This window comes from Budorcas taxicolor, chromosome 24, assembly GCF_023091745.1.
Source record: "Budorcas taxicolor isolate Tak-1 chromosome 24, Takin1.1, whole genome shotgun sequence".
Classification (NCBI taxonomy): Eukaryota; Metazoa; Chordata; class Mammalia; order Artiodactyla; family Bovidae; genus Budorcas; species Budorcas taxicolor.
In genome coordinates this window covers 22,319,482-22,337,802 of record NC_068933.1, presented here as the reverse complement: position 1 = coordinate 22,337,802, position 18,321 = coordinate 22,319,482, and the positions used below count along the sequence as shown (strand labels likewise).

Sequence of the window (18,321 nt, the reverse complement as noted above, 5' to 3'; positions counted from 1 at the left end):
AAATACATAGATATAATTCTGTAGATGATATTCCAATGGAAAGTGAATTCATTCTCAGCATTAGGCATCACAGTAGTTTTTATTTAGGATGTTTGAATTTTAGCAGTCTGAGTTAAGTATAAAGTGAATGAAGCAAACAAAAATTGTACTATTGGAGCCTAGTGGATATTATGTCAATTAAAAAAAAAAACAACTATGGATTCTATACCATCAGTATGTCCCTCTTAATCCTATCTTATATTGCAATAAATTAGATGTTTTGTTAAAAGCAAATACGTCACATGCAATAGCCGAGTAAACACTACATCAGGCCATTCAGATCTGACAAATGATGGTATAATGGCATTTTGTTAATTATGTAAAGATTCTATTGCTGAGAGCTTTCAAAATTACCTAATGTACAAAATTCTAGACTTAGTAGACAAAGAGTAACAACACATTGAATTTAAAGAAACAAATAAAACTCAGGGTGGGATTCTGTCTTGTCTTGTTAAAAACCATGTATTGAATTGAATTTTTAGTAAAGCAAGCATTACATAATGCTTTAAAATTTTAAAATTCGGGGATAAAAGTTTACATCCAAAAAGATGAATGGAAAATTGTGCTTTCAGACTGTAGAATTAGTTTTCTTACAGGGTTAACCATGTCATCTTGCCATTGGATACTGGGAATTTCATCTATGTAAATGTATGTATGTGCAGTCCATATCCAGGTCCTGCAAAAATCTAAAACTGTGTGCTTCACTTCATGTAGCAAAGGCACCTATGTTATTCTCCCTTTTGAGCAAAGATTATGATCCAGTTTTCCTGCTGAAGATGGTTCTTCCACTGTTCTGTCACTCACACTCGCCGGGTCGAGCAGCACAGAAAATCGAGGGGGAAGGTGGCCAGACTCCCTGCTTACCCCGGAAGGAGGTGCTCTGTGGACCATTTGGAGAAGCTCTGGACTGATCACGAGGGAAACGGAGCAGAACTGTGAAGCAGACGGACGGGAACAAAAGGCTATTCTGGTGTGAGGAGAGATCAGTCACTTCAGCTCCACAAGCAGATGTTGCTACTGGACTGACACGTGGACCCGACCCCGGCTGGAGACAGGTACAGTTTGCCGTTGGGGCAGACACACAGTTCATACACTGTCTGCCGAGAGTGGGAGGAACTGGGTGAAGAAGGGGAAAAGGAGCCGGTCGGTAGGTTTCCCAGCCGGATTGTATCCGCGTTCAAAAATATCTAGGGGGAAAGAAACTGCATTTTACTTCCTTTTAGCATTCTGTATTCTTAAGAGCTCTACAACATGGTATAACAAGACCACAGGACAAACAATTCTGCTGGTTTAGCTGCCAAGCTTTGTGGAACCAACAAATTGTATTCCTGCGGTACAACCCGCCACCCCAGCCTTTGACACGTGGTGTGTTCAGAGAGATGGTCCTTGATCGGAAAAGCAAGATGGCACAATCTGCTTAGGGGGCCAATCCAGTTATTCAAACGGCCCAGAAACTGAATGATTTTGACTGTCTCTTAATTTCACTTAATCTTGCCAGTCTAAAGAATACACGGAGAAATAAGGATGGTTAAGGACATGCCATCAGTGAAGTGATGGGCAATTAATTTAAAAAATTTGACTCTCTGGTTTAATTTTTTAAAAAATACTCATAAAATCATGTTGACTCACAGTAGACATCAAGTAGATAAAGTGCACAATAAGCAACAGATAATTAAATATAATCAGGTTTGAAGTCTCCATGAAAAAATATATTACCTGTACTTAACACCTATGCTGCTAAATCTTCTAACTTGTAAAATTAGTTCATTTATTTCAAATCATGGACTCAACACTTTCTGGGCCAGCAATCATATGGTTTTGACATGCATGGGGAACCATCCAAAGAAAGGATCATGAATTTGAATGAGCAAAGAAACTGGACTCTTTCTAGCTATGTCTTGATTCTATTGTTATGTAGCTAATTACTGCCTACAGGCATCTCTAAATTGACAGGAAAACAAAAGAATACTCCATTTTGGCCTTCATCCTGAGTCCTAATCATTTCTTACTAGGACTCTTGCACTAGCCCCCTAATTGGCCTCCCAGGGGCCATTCTTGTCCACCTAGAGTCTATGATACAAATGGCTGGAGTGAACTTCTAAGAAACACATATCAAATCATGTCATATCATGCTCACAATTCTCTAACAGCCTCCACCACACTTAAAATGAATCTTCATTACTTTTCACGGTCCACAAGTCCTATAAGATCTGGCCTTTCTCTCTAATATCATTTCCTTTAATTCCTCTTACTGAAGCTGTCACATTTTCTCAAACATACCAACCAGAACAACTCTGGCCTCAGGGCTTTTTAATTCCTTCTGTTCCTAGCCTGGAAAGAATTTCTCCAAATATTTATGAGTGAGGATAGATATTAATGGGGTGGTTAGAAAACAGGGGTGAGGGCTTCCTTGGTAGCTCAGTGGTAAAGAATCTGCCTGCTAACACAGGAGATGTGAATTTGATTCCTGGGTTGGGAAGATCCCCTGGAGAAGGAAATGGCAACTCACTTTAGTATTCTTTCTTGGAGAATCCCATGGACAGAGGAGCCTGGTGGGCTGTAGGTTTCAAAGGAGTTGGTCACGACTTAGTGACTAAACAGAGAACAGGGACAGGAGGGAGATTTCCCCTGTTTGCCTCGTTTTTTATATATTAAATTTTTTTTTGAAATGTAGAAATCTATGGCACATTTAGAATAAGCTAGAAAAATAATTCCTATACCATAGATGTGTATATTTCAGATAAATTTTAGATGTGAGCATATTTGTTCAGGTCTCTACTAAAAGGTCATCTGCTAAAAGAGGACTTTTCTAACCTCCCTATTAAAGTGACACAAATCCAGCAATCTCTCCTTACCAGCTTTACTTAGCTCTACAGTAACAACCCCTTTCTAACATTATATTAAGTGTGCATTCATTCATTCATTGTTTACTTCTCTTATTTGCAAGTAATATCTGTTAGGGCGGGACCTGTCATTGGTTCAAGATTATAGAACAGTGATATAATGCTTTTCCTGCACTTGTACATGTCTCTCTCCTCTAGGCTAAAATTCTCAGCCTCAAGAATAAAAAATTCTATGCCCCAAGATGGAAAGACTTCTTATTTGGTTCTCACATGGCATTTTATTAATATCTTTTTGGTTCATCGCTTGATATTTTATAGTCATATTGATATATTACTTTCTCTAATAAACCATGACCTTCTCGAAGTCTGATTTTTATAACATCACAATGTTTGCCCTTGCATGTACAGCTTCCATATAATACAAATAGTTTTTTAATAAATGGATAAATTATGAAGTAAAAATGATTGTCTTTACCAACAGTATTCAAATTTAAGAAAGCATAATTAAAGGTTTTGTTTGTAGGTATCAAATGCTGAAATTTTATTACCTCATAATTTTTTCCAGGTTAAGTAACCAAAAAGCAAACAGAAAGAAAGGACTCCTATTTTTTTTTTTAAGAAGATTTCCTTTTCCCCTGATGCAAAAGTTAAAAGTATACAAAAATAAGCAAAAGAAAACGACAACACATTTTGGGGGTATAAATGTTGGGCCTCATTTCCTTAGTAAGCACAGAAACAGGTGCTACTGCCAATCCCAGTGGCTTTCAGAGGCTTGCTGACACCAGGCCACATCACTGACTTTTGTAGTTTGAAACTGATTGTGTTTCCCTTGGTGTAGCCTGACTGAATACATGTGGAGAGTAGCTATTTTTACACAAGCAGGGCATTCAGGTAGCAGCCTCAGAAAGCAAGCCTAGCTGTGGTGGCCCATCAATGGCGTTAGCCTTGCACACCTCCTGTGTGGCCTGCTTCAGTTTAGCTCCAGCAGTGCCCTCCAGTTCTTGGGCTTCCCAGGTCGTGCTGGTGGTAAAGAACCTGCCTGCCAGTGCAGGAGATATAAGAGATGCAGGTTCAAGCCGTGGGTTGGGAAGATACCCTGGAGGAGAGCATGGGAACCTCCTCCAGTGTTCTTGCCTGGAGAATGCCACGTGTAGCGAAGCCTGGAACGCTATAGTCCGTAGGGTTGCACAGAGGCAGGCACGACTGAGACCACTTAGCACGCATGCACTAGACAACATTTAGCTCCCTGAGAATACTTAATTCCATAAGCTTCTGAGAGCCACACTGCAGCCTCATGCGCTCACGGGAAGTAGCTTTTATTAATAGATGAAATGAATAGGAAATTTGAAAAGAGAAAAAAGAGTGTTAATTACTGGTTGGTTAAAAATTTGTTCGTGTTTTTTCCATAACATCTTACAGAAAAACCTGAATGAACTTTTTAAGCCAACAGGAAAGACTGAAGGCAGGAGGAGAAGGGGACAACAGAGGATGAGATGGTTGGAGAGCATGACTGACTTGATGGACATAAGTTTGAGCAAGCTCCCAGAGCTGGTGATGGGAAGCCTGGTGTGCTGCAGTCCATGGAGTCACAAAGCATCGGACACGACTAAGCAACTCAACTGGCCTAATTATATGGGAAAGGATGATAACTGGACCTTTGGTGGTGATTATTTTGTAGTGTATGAAGTGAAGTGAAAGTTGCTCAGTCATGTCCGACACTCTGTGACCCCGTGGAGTATAGTCCATGGAATTCTCCAGGCCAGAATACTGGAGTGGGTAGCCTTGTAGAGTATACAGATGTCAAATTATGATGGTGTACACCTGAAATGTATACAATGTTATATAAAACTTTTACCTCAATAATAATATAAAATTACATAAGAAAAGGAACAAAAAAAGAAAGAGAAAAAGAAGAAAATGCTTGTAAACAGTCTAATTCTAGTGAATTTTTAAAATAAAATCCTGAATTTTGAGTTAGCTTTACAGATATAACATCCTTCCACAAAAGGATAGATGACTGAATAAACAATGGATTTCCACATTAAAAAGAAAAGAAAGGAGAGGGAAAATAACGTTTTCTGGATCTGAGACAGAAAAGCAAGTTATGAAGTAAAATGGAGTGTCGTATATTCTTTTCAAACCTTCCATCTTCTCCAGGCTTCTGCAACTCGGACGGACTTGCTCATGCCTCTGTCTGTTCTGCTTAAGGCAGTTACTGTGACACTGCTCCCTGCCCAGCTTCTAAAACTGATATTTTATTCCATATTGCCCTATAAACTATATATTCCATTCACTCTGAAACTCTTCCAGGCAGTCAGACTAACATCGCTGAGCTTTTCAGTCAAGGCTCACTGTCTTCTCTCAACAAGAATGCATTTATTCCATTCTTACCTGTTGAAATCAGACCTAGTGCTGTAGCAGAATATTTAATTAGTTTGGAAAGTAAAAATTGATTTCTCCTTCCTCTGTCATCTTGTAACATATATGTTATTAAGTTACTGCATTACCTATGTTATTATAACACTTTCAGTATTTTACATACAATTGTCATTCATGGTGTTTTCTGAACTGAATTTGAAATTCCTTGCAAAACTATGTCTGAGATGGTCGAAACTTTTGCAGTGTACAAGTGTGTGTGCAGTTTTCTTACTTATTTGGGCTACCTCAAAATAATTTTTGTTCAGATCTTAGTGAATTTAAGTACTATCTAAGGGTAGGGACTTCATATTTTTCTGTACTGTTAATTGGTTGATCTGCTTTTTCATGACATAGTCAATGAAGCAAAGAGAAAGATTTTACATAATTTCTATCTCTTCTTTAAAAAATTACATGCTATTTTATTCTAATAGAAAGTGATGTGCTTTTCTGTAACTTTATTTTATTAATATAAAAAATGGCCACAGCTGAAAACCTTTGGCTATAACTTATGTATAGCACAATTCACAATTTAAATCTTAATCTGCAATTAAATTCAAGGATTCTGCTGATACTTTGAATATGAGACCATAAGTAAAGTAGGGCATAAATAGGAGTGGAATGGAGATTAATCACCATTAATACTTATTATGGGATGATTCATTATGAATAATTTGAATGAAATGATCACCATGACAAAAACAATGCTTTAAAAAAGATGTGAGATATTTAAGAAAGATTTCTTTCTTGCTGTGGTAGACAAAGTATTGTAGTCTGCAACTGTAGTGGAAAGAAATCCTGAAAGGTAGTATGGATACATATTTTCAATATTATAAACATATTTCTAGAACATTTAATCTGTAATATACACTAAGATACTAATGATCCTGGAAATAAATTTGTTTCTAAAAAAGAAGCCAAGAAGTTGTGGTACATATATATATATATAGTGGAATATTACTCAGCCATAAAAAGGAACAAATTTGCATCAGTTCTAGTGAGGTGGATGAGCCTAGAGCCTGTTGTACAGAGTGAAATCAGAAAGAGAAAAACAAATGTCACATGTAATGCATATATATGAAATCTATAAAAATGGTGCTGTTCAACCTAGTTTCAGGGCAGGAATAGAGACTCAAGCATAGAGAAGAGACTTAAAGACAAAGCAAGAAATGAGACAGTGGGACAAATTGAGAGACTAGCATTAAAATATATACATTACGATATGTAAAATAGATAGTTAATGGGTAGTTGCTATATAACACAGGGAGCTCAACCTGGTGCTCCGTGACAACCTAGAGGGGTGGGATGGGGCGGGAAGTGTGAGGGAGGTTCGAGAGGAAGGGGACTTATGTATACCTATGTCTGACTCATGTTGATATATGGCAGAAACCAACACAACATTATAAAGTGATTATCCACTAAATAAAAATTAAAAAAAAATTTTATAGGAAGCCAAATGTGCAATTCAAATTTATCTCAGATCAATAACAGATGCTGGCATAAAGGTAAGAAAGGAAGTTCTCCTTTGATTCTATTAATGTCTGCCCTCATCTTTACATGTAAGAAGGTCCGGAAGGCTCTAGAGCATCCCGCTCAGATCACTCGTCCATGCTTTTCCTTCTCAGCTTGACCTTTATAAACTCATTAAAAAAAAAAAAAGCATATGAAGAAATAAACTATTAAGGGAAGTAACTAGTAGAGATAGCATCACAACAGATTTAGGCCTTCAAGGACTTTGGGAATTATGACAAAAATATACGGAATCGATATGCATTATATATCAGGTTTTGAAATAGTTAAGGTAGAATTAAAAGCAGATGAGAGTAACTACCAAATGTCCAGGCAGATTTGAACAACAACAACAAAAGCAAGAGATGAGAAGCTTAGAAATGAAAGACAAAATTACTAAAATTAAAAGCTTGATGGAGGGATTGAAAGAGAGATTAGACACTGAGTAGGAACTGGGGCATGTAGACATGAATAAACACACAGAGTGAGGCACAGGGTAATAAAGAAATAGGAATGAAGAAGGTGAGGCTAAGGGAGGTGGAAGGTTAAGAGAATGAAAAGACGCATCTTCAGAGCTTCTGAAAAAGGCCTAGAGAGCTAGAGAAAAAGGGGAGAGGGAATATCTGAAGACATAATGCTGAGGAATTTCCAAAATGGACAAAAATGTGATTCTGCAGACATGATAGTCACAATGTATACAGAAAGTAGACAAAATAAATACGTGCCTATCACATTCCAATAAAAAGAGTGGAAAGCCGAAGACAAAGGGGTAAATCAGGCAGTGAGAGAAAGCAAGGTTCTTTAAAGGAATGAGGACAACCGATTTTAAACAGATGCTTGGGTGAAATAAAGTGACACGAAAGAAAACCATCATGTATCTCTTTATCTGGGAAATAACTGCGCGAAATAGCAAAATAAACTTGTGACTTTTGTTTTTCTTTTAGAAAAATATAGGTACTCTTTCTACCGGAACAAACACATGAACTTTCAAAGCACTTTGTGGAAAAACTTTTTGAAGACCAACACAGAGCAAAGACAGCAAAGATCGCCTTCATTCTGGGTATTATCTTTGTGTTCATTCTGTTCATCTGTTGATTTTGAAATTGCAGGAACTTAGTGCCCAACTTACAATCAAATTATGAATGAGTATTTTTCAGTAGAAAACAAAACAAAAACTTTGACTTATGAAAATAATATTTGGTTTACCCAGTCTCATATTCAAGAAGTATTCATATTTTCATAATTTGAGCCCTCTTATGCCACCTCATGTGAAGAGTTGACTCATTGGAAAGGACTTTGATGCTGGGAGAGCTTGGGGGCAGGAAGAGAAGGGGATGACAGAGGATGAGATGGCTGGATGGCATCACTGACTCGATGGACGTGAGTCTGAGTGAACTCCGGGAGTTGGTGATGGACAGGGAGGCCTGGCGTACTGCAGTTCATGGGGTCGCAAAGAGTCGGATACAACTGAGCGACTGAACTGAACTGATGATCTTATGAAGTAGTTCCTTATGCTTCCCCGGGAACCATAAGCTTGTAATATGATAAGAAGCAAACGCACCCCCCCACCCCCGCCCCTGGATTAAAGGGCCAGTGTCTGCTCCTCAGAACTTACCTCCCCCTCTGTGGACTGCAAATGCAGCTCCTTTCTGCAGGTGGCCTTGAAGTCTCCAGCTGCAGCACTCACCTGGACCCCCCGAGGAGCCTCCATTATCAAGGACCTGGTTGGTGATTCGAGCCTAAAAAAAATTAACAAAAACAAAATCCTGAAAACCTTAATATTGAAAAGATAATGCTAGTTAACTAAAACAAACAGGCAGGCATAAATACCAATGCTTGCCATTAAATAAAAAATCTGAAATGGGTTTTACAAAGATTTTTTATTGTATTCTTTATTTTTTGGCTCTTTATGAACTTCTTCAATTGTTAGCATGAGTTCTTTAGTCTCATTTGCATAACGATTTAGTAACAGTTTCCTGTGTTGTTTCCCTTCACAATGCCCATGAAAAGTAGATCCTGATAAGTTTATCAGTTTAAATCTTTTATACATTTTCGATATTAATGATGGAGTTTTAAGAAGTAAATTTGTAGCAAGTTAGCATGTAAGTATCCCCCAATTGTCTTGCTAAGATGAGTTTTTACAAAAATCTTTACTATTGCGAACTTTCAAGTGTGCCCAGTCAAAATTCTGTAAACTAAACAATTCTCAAAGGGTTCTTTACAGTTCAAGAAATTAATTAAAATGAAGATAAGATATTTCCTACATCAACTGACCTCTATTAGCCCAAGAAAATGTCCTCAGAATGAAAGACATTAGTCTGAGAAAGAAAAATTAAGAAGTGTTATAGATAGGCTGCAAAAAGGATAGTTGGAAGGCATTTCAAAATTATCTTCAAATAAAAACCTAGAGAAAGAGCAAATGGAGGTAAAATACAGAAGCAAGAAAACAGTCATAAAAAGCACTTGGTGAGATAAGAGATCTTATCCTGGAGTGGGTCATTTTGGATAATAGCTCTGCTTTGGGGCTGCAATTGCCTGCGTTCTGTTAACCACGGGACTTCAGAAAAAAAGCTCCTTCAGGTTTACCTTCACCATCATCCAGAATAACTGGTCTCCTTGGAGGATACAGACTGAGAACAGATTTGCAGAGAGAACCTCATGGAATAGTTGGAGCACTGAAGATCAGCTCTCTCTCTCTCAGTAGTAAAGCTGAACTTAAGGACTCGAAAGTGATATTGAAGGACTAGAACCAGCATTTAGAAGTGATTTTGATGCTTTTAACATTTTTTCACTCATCAGAGAAACTTTGAAACTTTGATTTCTGGGTCTTTGGGATATCTTCACAAAATCCCTGGAGGGGGCAGATTTTGATTATATGCAAGTATTAGTCATTCAGTCATGTCTGACCCTTGGCAACCCCATGGACTATAGCCCACCAGGCTCCTCTATCCATGGGATTTCCCAGGCAAGGACACTGGAGTGGGTTGCCATTTCCTTCTCCAGGGGATCTTCCTGACCCCAGATCAAACTCGGGTCTCCTAGACTGAAGGCAGATTCTTTACCGTCTGAGCCACCAGGAAAGCCCTTGATTATATATATATAAAAGAAATGTCTGTTTGGTTTTTCTTTAAACACAAATCACACATTTTCATAGAATATTTGCTAACTTCAAAAAGAATTACTCATAAGTTTTTTGATTCATAATCCTTATACTTTGTACATAGCATGTAAATTTCAAACTCTGAATATTTAAATGTATATTTATGTGATGTCCTATGATACACCCTTAAATATACTCTATCTTAAATGGTGCATCTGAGACCATTACTATTTCTATTTGGTAATTACCTATAACATTAAGTGTAATTACGTATGTTTAGACATGACTAAACCACTCAAACATAAGTCAGTTAAGAATTTAACTAACATGGATTAATGTTCTGAAACAGATTATAAATCTGACAACTAAGGAAACACAACTCAATGAACTTGGGGTTATTTTATCAAATAATTGACAAGGTTTAGTTTACAAGGATAAGGGAGTGGGATACTTATATTTGACAGTAAAGTATCTCTATTAGTGTGAACATTTTTTGTACCATATTTCTACTAGCATATTAAAATATATTAAGTCCTTCTGGGCTTTCGAGTTTTTCCATTCTCACCCTTACTAATTCAGTTCAGTTCAGTTGCTCAGTTGTGCCAGACTCTTTGTCACGCCATGGACTGCAGCACACCAGGCTTCCCTGTCCATCACCAACTTCCAAAGCTTGCTCAGTCTCATGTCCATTGAGTCGGTTATGCCATTCAACCATCTCATCTTCTGTCATCCCCTTCTCCTCCTGCCTTCAATCTTTCTCAGCATCAGGGTCTTTTCCAATGAGTCAGTTCTTCATGTCAGGTGGCCAAAGTATTGGAATTTCAGCTTTAGCATCAGTCCTTCCAATGAATATTCAGGATTGATTTCCTTTAGGATGGACTGACCAGATCTCCTTGCAGTCCAAGGGACTCTCAAGAGTCTTCTCCATCACCACAGTTAAAAAGCATCAATTCTTCAGTGCTCAGTTTTCTTTAATGTCTAATTATTTAATTAGAATTTCTAATTTTTAATTAGAATTTCAAATTATTTAATTAAAAAAATGTTTATTGTCTTCATCTTCATTTTAGACCTTAGGAACTCACTTACAGTGTTGCCTTAGAGCATTTTGCTAGCCCTGACTTAGGGGAACCCTATTCAAAGAAGCAAAGACTCAGACAGGACTTAGTGATTCAGCAGCAACAACAATTCAAAGAAGCAGTAAAGATGGAGAGCTGGCCAGACCTGGGTTCAGGAGAGTGAGCCAGCAGCAATAAACTTCAGTTTTATCTTCTCTAAATATGCCTGCTTCCTTATAGGATTGTAAGAAATTTCTTAAATTGACTCAGGGAAATAAGAATGTAGTGGGATAGTATTCTGAAATATAATGTGATTTCCTCCCTTGTCCCATTTCCTTGTACCCTAAACCATCCCCCCATTCGTTAAATATCATCCTTTGCAATACATTGTGGGTAACAGAGCAGATAAAAATCTTGCATTTCCTAATGTAATGTTAAAATCTTTCCTAATGCAATGTTAAAATGTTAAAAATCTTGCATTTCCTAATGTTATAAACATTTTGAGTTGAAAAAAAAAAACCCAGCTATTTATTGTGTTGAAAATGATTCAGCACAGAAATAAAAACAGAGGAGAAAACCAATATCCATGAGACCTTGTTGTTTATTTCACTAGTTGGAGAACTGTTTTCTTGTTTCACAGGCTAGAGAAGATTTGAAGAGAAATGAACAGAATTGGTCTTGAATGGCTCTCTGTATTCTGCCATCGGAGGTCATTTTCTAGGTTGTGGGACCTTCTTTGGTTGTTAGAGATCTCAGGAGAGAGGGATATTTCGGGATAACTGAGAAGAGACCATGGATCCTCAAAGGAGAGGACTTGGTGATGCTAAGGAGAACATCTTGGGACCTGCCGGTTGGATCACGAGGCTACCAAGGACCAAATGTCAGCCGAGATGCTTCGGCAGTGCAGGTGTCTTGGCGCAATGATGCAACCCCCACAGAGCTGAATAGACTGGGACTTAGTGTCTGATATTGAGTGCAATGGAGACCAAACATGTAAATTAAAGTTTGGGGGGAATATTTTCATTTCTTATGAAGCTAATTTTGTACCCTAAGACAATATGTGTGTACATGTGCTCAGTCACGTCCAACACTTTGTGACTCATGGACTATAGCCCACCAGGTTCTTCTTCCATGGAATTTTCCAGGCAAGAATACTGGAGTAGGTTGACCTTGATAAAAACTTATCAAGGGGTCAAGTGATACAGAAAACATGCTATATGATATATATATATATATATATAATATAAAATGCACAAAAAAAACTTACCAAGGACTACATATATACCTGCTCAAACCCAGGTCTCCTGCATTGCAGGCAGACTCTTTACTGGCTGAGCCACCAGGGAAGCCAGTGTACCTGCTATATGATATATGTCATACTATATTGGATTGCCATTTCCTTCTCCAATAACTTACCAAGTGGTTCATAAAACATAAAAAAAATGGACAATTTTACAGTATGGATAAATCAGGTTCTGAAAGTGATTAAGATTTTGAATTAAATAGATTTCCACTGTATGCTTTGATAAGCGTGATAAAATTAAAAGTAGTGATCACTAAGAAATGACATAAATTTTTATTAAAAAAGCACTGTTTTATATAGTATCCATCATTCAGATGAGTAATATACATTAGGAACTTTAATTATGGAGAATATGTAGGTAGAGTATATATTAAATTTTTATTAGACTATTTGGAGGATTTCATAATTCTATTTTCAAAGGAACACATTGTGGTAGTCAAATATTTCTTATGAACATGAAAATAAAAGTAAGCTGCAAACTATTTTTTATGAGCTTGCATGCCTGTTGAGCATAAGCAAATAAGTTAAATTTGGGGGAGCAAAAATTTCATAGCGCAACCACAATGTATAGAGGCAGTGTTAGCCTCTCAGTTTTGTCTGCCACTTTGTGATCCCAAGGACTATAGCCGGTCAGGCTCCTCTGTCCGTGGGATTTTGCAGGCAAGAATACTGGAATGGGTTACCATTTCCTTCTCCAGCCACAACGTATATGGAGACCTATAATTTTCAAATTAACACAGTTGTGAGTAGCAGAGATTCACTGTGAGCATTTACAGATGTATGTATTAACCTGAATCATCCAGTGTTAATAATTACACGTCTACTTACATTTACATCTAGCCACATTACCTAACTAAACCTGCACAGCATCTCTAGGTCTTTCACTTGGTGAATAGGAAAAAACACAGTTTTTACAAGCGGTGTATAAACTTGCGCCGTACTGCCATCTAGAATGCAAGTGTTAAGCGTCATGAACTCTAACAACAAGAAAACAATCTTTGCATTTAAGCATGAGGCATTTTTAAAACATTCTGAATTCAAGCAAGCATATGACCATTATATTAACTATCCAAAGAACATTATAGAACAAGTAGATGTCGATACAAAATTTAAAGTAAATAAAATAAAATGTAGTTATCATATTACCAGTTATCCCGCCTTATGAAAAGGATTTAATGCTTGTGTAATAACATATTTCATTGGCTATTTCATAAATAATATTTTCACAGGTCTTTACTAGAAAGTTGGGTACTTCTAGAGGCTGTATTATAAAGTGCAGGATATAGAAAAGAATTTCTTTTACTGAAAGTGTGGCTACATACTATAGTATACAGCAATATAAGTTATTTAAAGGATGCAGTATTATAAGTTATTTAAATAATATAAGTTATTTAAAAGTAATATAAGTTATTTCCAAGAAGCAGTATAGGAAATTCAGGTATAAACTCACTGATACAGTTATTACATGCAAGAGTTGCATCAATCTAATGAAAAAATTAAACATAGGACTTTGAATAAAAGTCTCACAGATTGTACTAGAAATTTTAAATCCAGTTAACCTCACTGAGGCTCAGTTACCTAATAAATAAAATTACAGAGCACCTGAAATAGAAAAGATTTTATTCATTGTAAAACATCATTAAATCTGTTCTTTATTAGTTTGTTAGCCATCTATTTATAGTAATATACTAAAAGCTAGTACTGGGAACTTATGCTATACTTAAAACTTTACATGGATTATCTTTTAATCATCCCACCAGCACTGTGAAATGTATTCTAATAAGAAATGGAAATATTTCCAAAAAACTTTAATTTACGTTTGGTCTCCATTGCACTCAATATCAGCACTCTAATAATCTATATTTTACCTAGAAAGTCTTTGAATTTTAGTGTGATTGAGTCATTTTATCAGGATTATTTAGCTACTGCAGATACTTTAGAATATTCATCAGTTCAGTTCAGTTTAGTTGCTCAGTCGTGTCCGACTCTTTGCATAGCAATCTTCAAAAAAGAACAACGATGTTCGAGAACTTAAAAACTATTGCAAAACTACAGTAAACAAGACAGTGCTGACCTAACATAAGGATAACAAATAGAAAATCAGAATCAAATAGAGACCCAGAAATAGTTACATGTATGAGCTTCTGAGTTTTGACAAAGTCAGTAAAGTGATTCAATGACAAAAAGCAAAGTCTTTTCAACAAATGGTGCTGGAATAATTGATCTCTATATGGACAAAATAAACCTTAATTTATGCCACACAGTTATCAAAAGCTAAAAAAGAAGGCTTTTAAAGAAAAGCATCTTTGTGACTTGGGAGTAGGCAAAACATTTTTAGGCCGCAAAAAGCAGTAACTAGGAAATATTTAAAATTATACATTAGATATCTTCAAGATGAAAATCTGCCTTTCAAAATTACCATCAATAAAATGCATATATGATCCCTATATTGAGGGGTAACATCAGAGGACTAGTTCTTAGATATATAAATAATCATTCAGCTCAGAGATAAAAATACAAAACAAAATATGGAGAAAAATTTGCATAAATGCTTCATTAAAGGATATACATGGTTGTTCCATATGCATATGAAAAAGTGATTAATATTAATATTAATTATCAAGTAATAGCAAATTAATAATGTGAAATTCCACAGAACAGCCACCAGAATGGCTTGAATTAATAAAATTGCTAATACTAAATATTAGTGAACATGTAAAACATGAAATTCTCTTTCATATTTGATGGAAGATGATGAAATAAAATTTTATTTTAAAGAAGGACAAGAAAATTTAAAAGCAAAATTCTCTCTCTTAGCTTGGGCCTCCTCCCTCTGTTCCTAAAGTGCACTGTACATCTGTGCCTCATGTTAACCAGAGCACCTCAAAGGTGGGAATGCCTGGTCCACAGGAAGATCTTTGTTTTTCCTTCTTCTGATGCTAGCTATGTAACCTCTTAAAAGAATAACATTTTTTCCCATATCTGTAGGGGGTCATAATGACTTGCTGCTCCCCATGTACTATGTTTGTGAAAAGTGAAAGTGTTAGTTACTCAGTTGTGTCCAACTTTTTGCAACCCCATGGACTATAGCTAGCTAGTCTTCTATGTCTATGGAATTCTCCAGACAAGAGATACTGGTGAGTGAGTGATTGAATGAAAGTCACTCAGTCGTGTCTGACTCTTTGCGACCCCATGGGCTACATAGTCCATGGAATTCTCCAGTCCAGAACACTGGATTGGGTAGCCTTTCCCTTTTCCAGTGGATCTTCCCAACCCAGGGATTGAACCCAGGTCTCCCACATTGCAGGTGCATTCTTTACTAGCTTAGCCACAAGGGAGGCCCAAGAGTACTGGAGTGAGTAACATATCCCTTCTCCAGTGGAACTTCCCAACCCAGGAAATCGAACCGGGGTCTCCTGCATTGTAGGTGGATTCTCTACCAACTGAGATACCAGGAGTGGGTTGCCATTCCCTTCTCCAAGGGATCTTCCCAATACAGGGATTGAACCTGGGTCTCCTGCACTGCAGGCAGGTTCTTTACCATTTGAGCCACCAAGGAAGGCCCTTGTACTATACTTACTTGGACTATTAGTCTTTGGTGAACTTTATGTAAAATATCAGTATATCCTGTGTCTTGAAAATGTACATGACTGTGCCATCCCCTTCTGACAGACAGAACAGCTCTCAGGGCTTCTGAGAGTTTGTCTCCTGGATTATAATCTTTAGTGTGGCTTGAATAAGATTTCCTTTCATTAATTCTTCTTAGCTTGACTGTTAACTGAAATTTCATTGACAAAGGGTTAAATGATACAACCACTTTGGAAAGTTCTGGCATTTTTATATAAAACTGAACATGGCTAGATATAGCCCATGCATCTTTCAATTAGGAAAATGCATAAATAATATATTGTATGTTCATACAACCAATCAGTAATAAGGCAGAAGGGATACAGACAACACCATGGATAGATCTCAAAAACACTGTGTGGAATGAAATAAATCTTACAAAGAATAGTGCATCTTCTATGATCAATTTATGTTAGTACTAAAAGAAGTGAAGTCGCTCAGTCGTGTCTGACTCTTTGGGACCCCATGGACTGTAGCCTATCAGGCTCCTCCGTCCATGGGATTTTCCAGGCAAGAGTGCTAGAGTGGATTGCCATTTCCTTCTCCAAACCTAATACAGGGTTAAAAATAAAAGGAGAGTAGAGTTTGCTTCTGGTGGGTCATGGTAGGGATTTACCAGGAAAGAAATAAGGGAACTTTCTTGAGTGATGATGTTTTTATCTGACAAAATTTTGGATTACACAAGTGTATGCATTTTAAAAAAACCAGCAAATATGCATTTAGGCTTTGTGACTATCATTGCATAATTATTTTACAATGAAAGGAAAGAAACTGTAAGTGATCTTGAATGCTAGTTAATGACGTACATGCTGAAGTGATAAGGAAAAGTGTACAGATTTATACAACTTATGCTCAAATGAATAAAAATAAGATATATTGGTGGATGGATAGTTGAAATGTACACATAATTAAAGACATAGAGAAAAATGATACTAGAAGAATCTAGCCAGGGGTATAGGTGCTTTCTGTAAAATGCTCTTAACATGTAGTATGGGCTTCCCTGGTGGCTCAGTGGTAAAGAATCCGCCTGCAATGCAGGAGACCTGGGTTCAGTTCCCTGGGTTGGGAAGATCTCCTGGAGAAGGGCATGACAACCCCCTCCAATATTCTTACCCAGAAAATCCCCATGGACAGAGGTGCCTGGCGGGCTACAGTCCATGGGGTTGCAAAGAATCCGCCACGACTGAGTGACTAAGCACAACGTGCAGAATGCTTGAGAATGTCTGTAATAAGCTGTGGGGAAAGAAGGGATGGTCACAGAGCCTATAGGATTATCCAGTTTGGGGGGGTTAAGTTTCTCAAACTGTGCTATGACAATCTAAATAAAAAAATGTTAATTGATGCTAATGTTTGATGATTATTGACTATAATACAGATAATGACATACAGGAATACTGAAAAAATATGTAATTCCTGTTGCTAAATCACAATATTAATATAAATGTTATATTATTCAAAGTCTGTGTTTTACAGTATTTCCAGGAAAGGAGTATCTAGAAAATACATCTGATATTAATAGTTTACCTGGAAAGTAAAGAGTTTTAGGTATTTCTGGATAAAAATAAACTCATATGTATTACCATTTTATAAAAATTTGAATATGTCAAAATAACAAACATATGTAATAAAATTCCAACAAGAATCTCAGTAGAGTCTCTTGAAACTTAAAACTTTATGTCAAAATATTTTTAGAGGAAAAATATATATGAGAGTTATCAGATTTGTTAAATGAAGGTAAGGTAGGAGATTCTCCTTTTAAAATTAGAACTTAATATAAAGGTATTTTAATTAAAATGATATCAAAATTATAAATAGAAAATTTGGTCAATGAAATACAATACAATCTAAAACAAATGGCAAGTATATATGAGAAGTTAATATTTGATAAGCTGTAGCAATCATTTTGGGGTGGAAAATATGAGGTTATTTAATAAATGATGCTTAATAAATTGACTTTCCATACAGAAGAAATAACATTAGATACTTAACAAACTCTGTAAGAATAATTTCTAGATTTGTCTACTAAAAATATAAATATGAATAAATTAGAGACTTTTTTCCAATAGAAAATTGGAAGAAAATTCACAACATAATTTCCCATTTTATGCAAAATATAAAACTCACAAATAAGCTAGTGTACAAAATAAACAATAAAATTAGAGGAAATCCAAATCTAGAAAAGGGAAACCATTGAAACAAAACTAAAGCCCAGAAATCATAAGGAAAAAGAATGTAGATCATTTACAATTTCAGTCTTTGCGGGGACTGATTTTCTCCAGTTGCCCTCCACTTCTCAAACTAGCCCAGAATCCCTTTAGAATGCCCTGGGCTCAGATTAGGAAACTCAAATCACACTAAACTGAATATAAGTAGACTTTTGGCAACAGAATATCAACAGTTAAATGATGCCCTGAGTTTCTTCTCTATTGA

At 36.5% G+C, this 18,321-nt stretch overlaps 1 protein-coding gene across 1 annotated transcript in view; it reads right to left on the bottom strand.

The window, feature by feature from the left end:
* Positions 1-1,031: 1,031 nt before the first annotated feature.
* The window catches only part of SGCZ (sarcoglycan zeta), a 410,756-nt gene continuing 393,466 nt past the window's right edge, over positions 1,032-18,321 (bottom strand). Inside the window, exons 6-7 of the mRNA XM_052661455.1 lie at positions 8,422-8,545; positions 1,032-1,226 (exon numbers count right to left, since the gene is read on the bottom strand). Coding sequence (XP_052517415.1) covers positions 1,032-1,226; positions 8,422-8,545 — 319 coding nt within the window. The remainder of the gene's footprint in view (positions 1,227-8,421; positions 8,546-18,321) is intronic.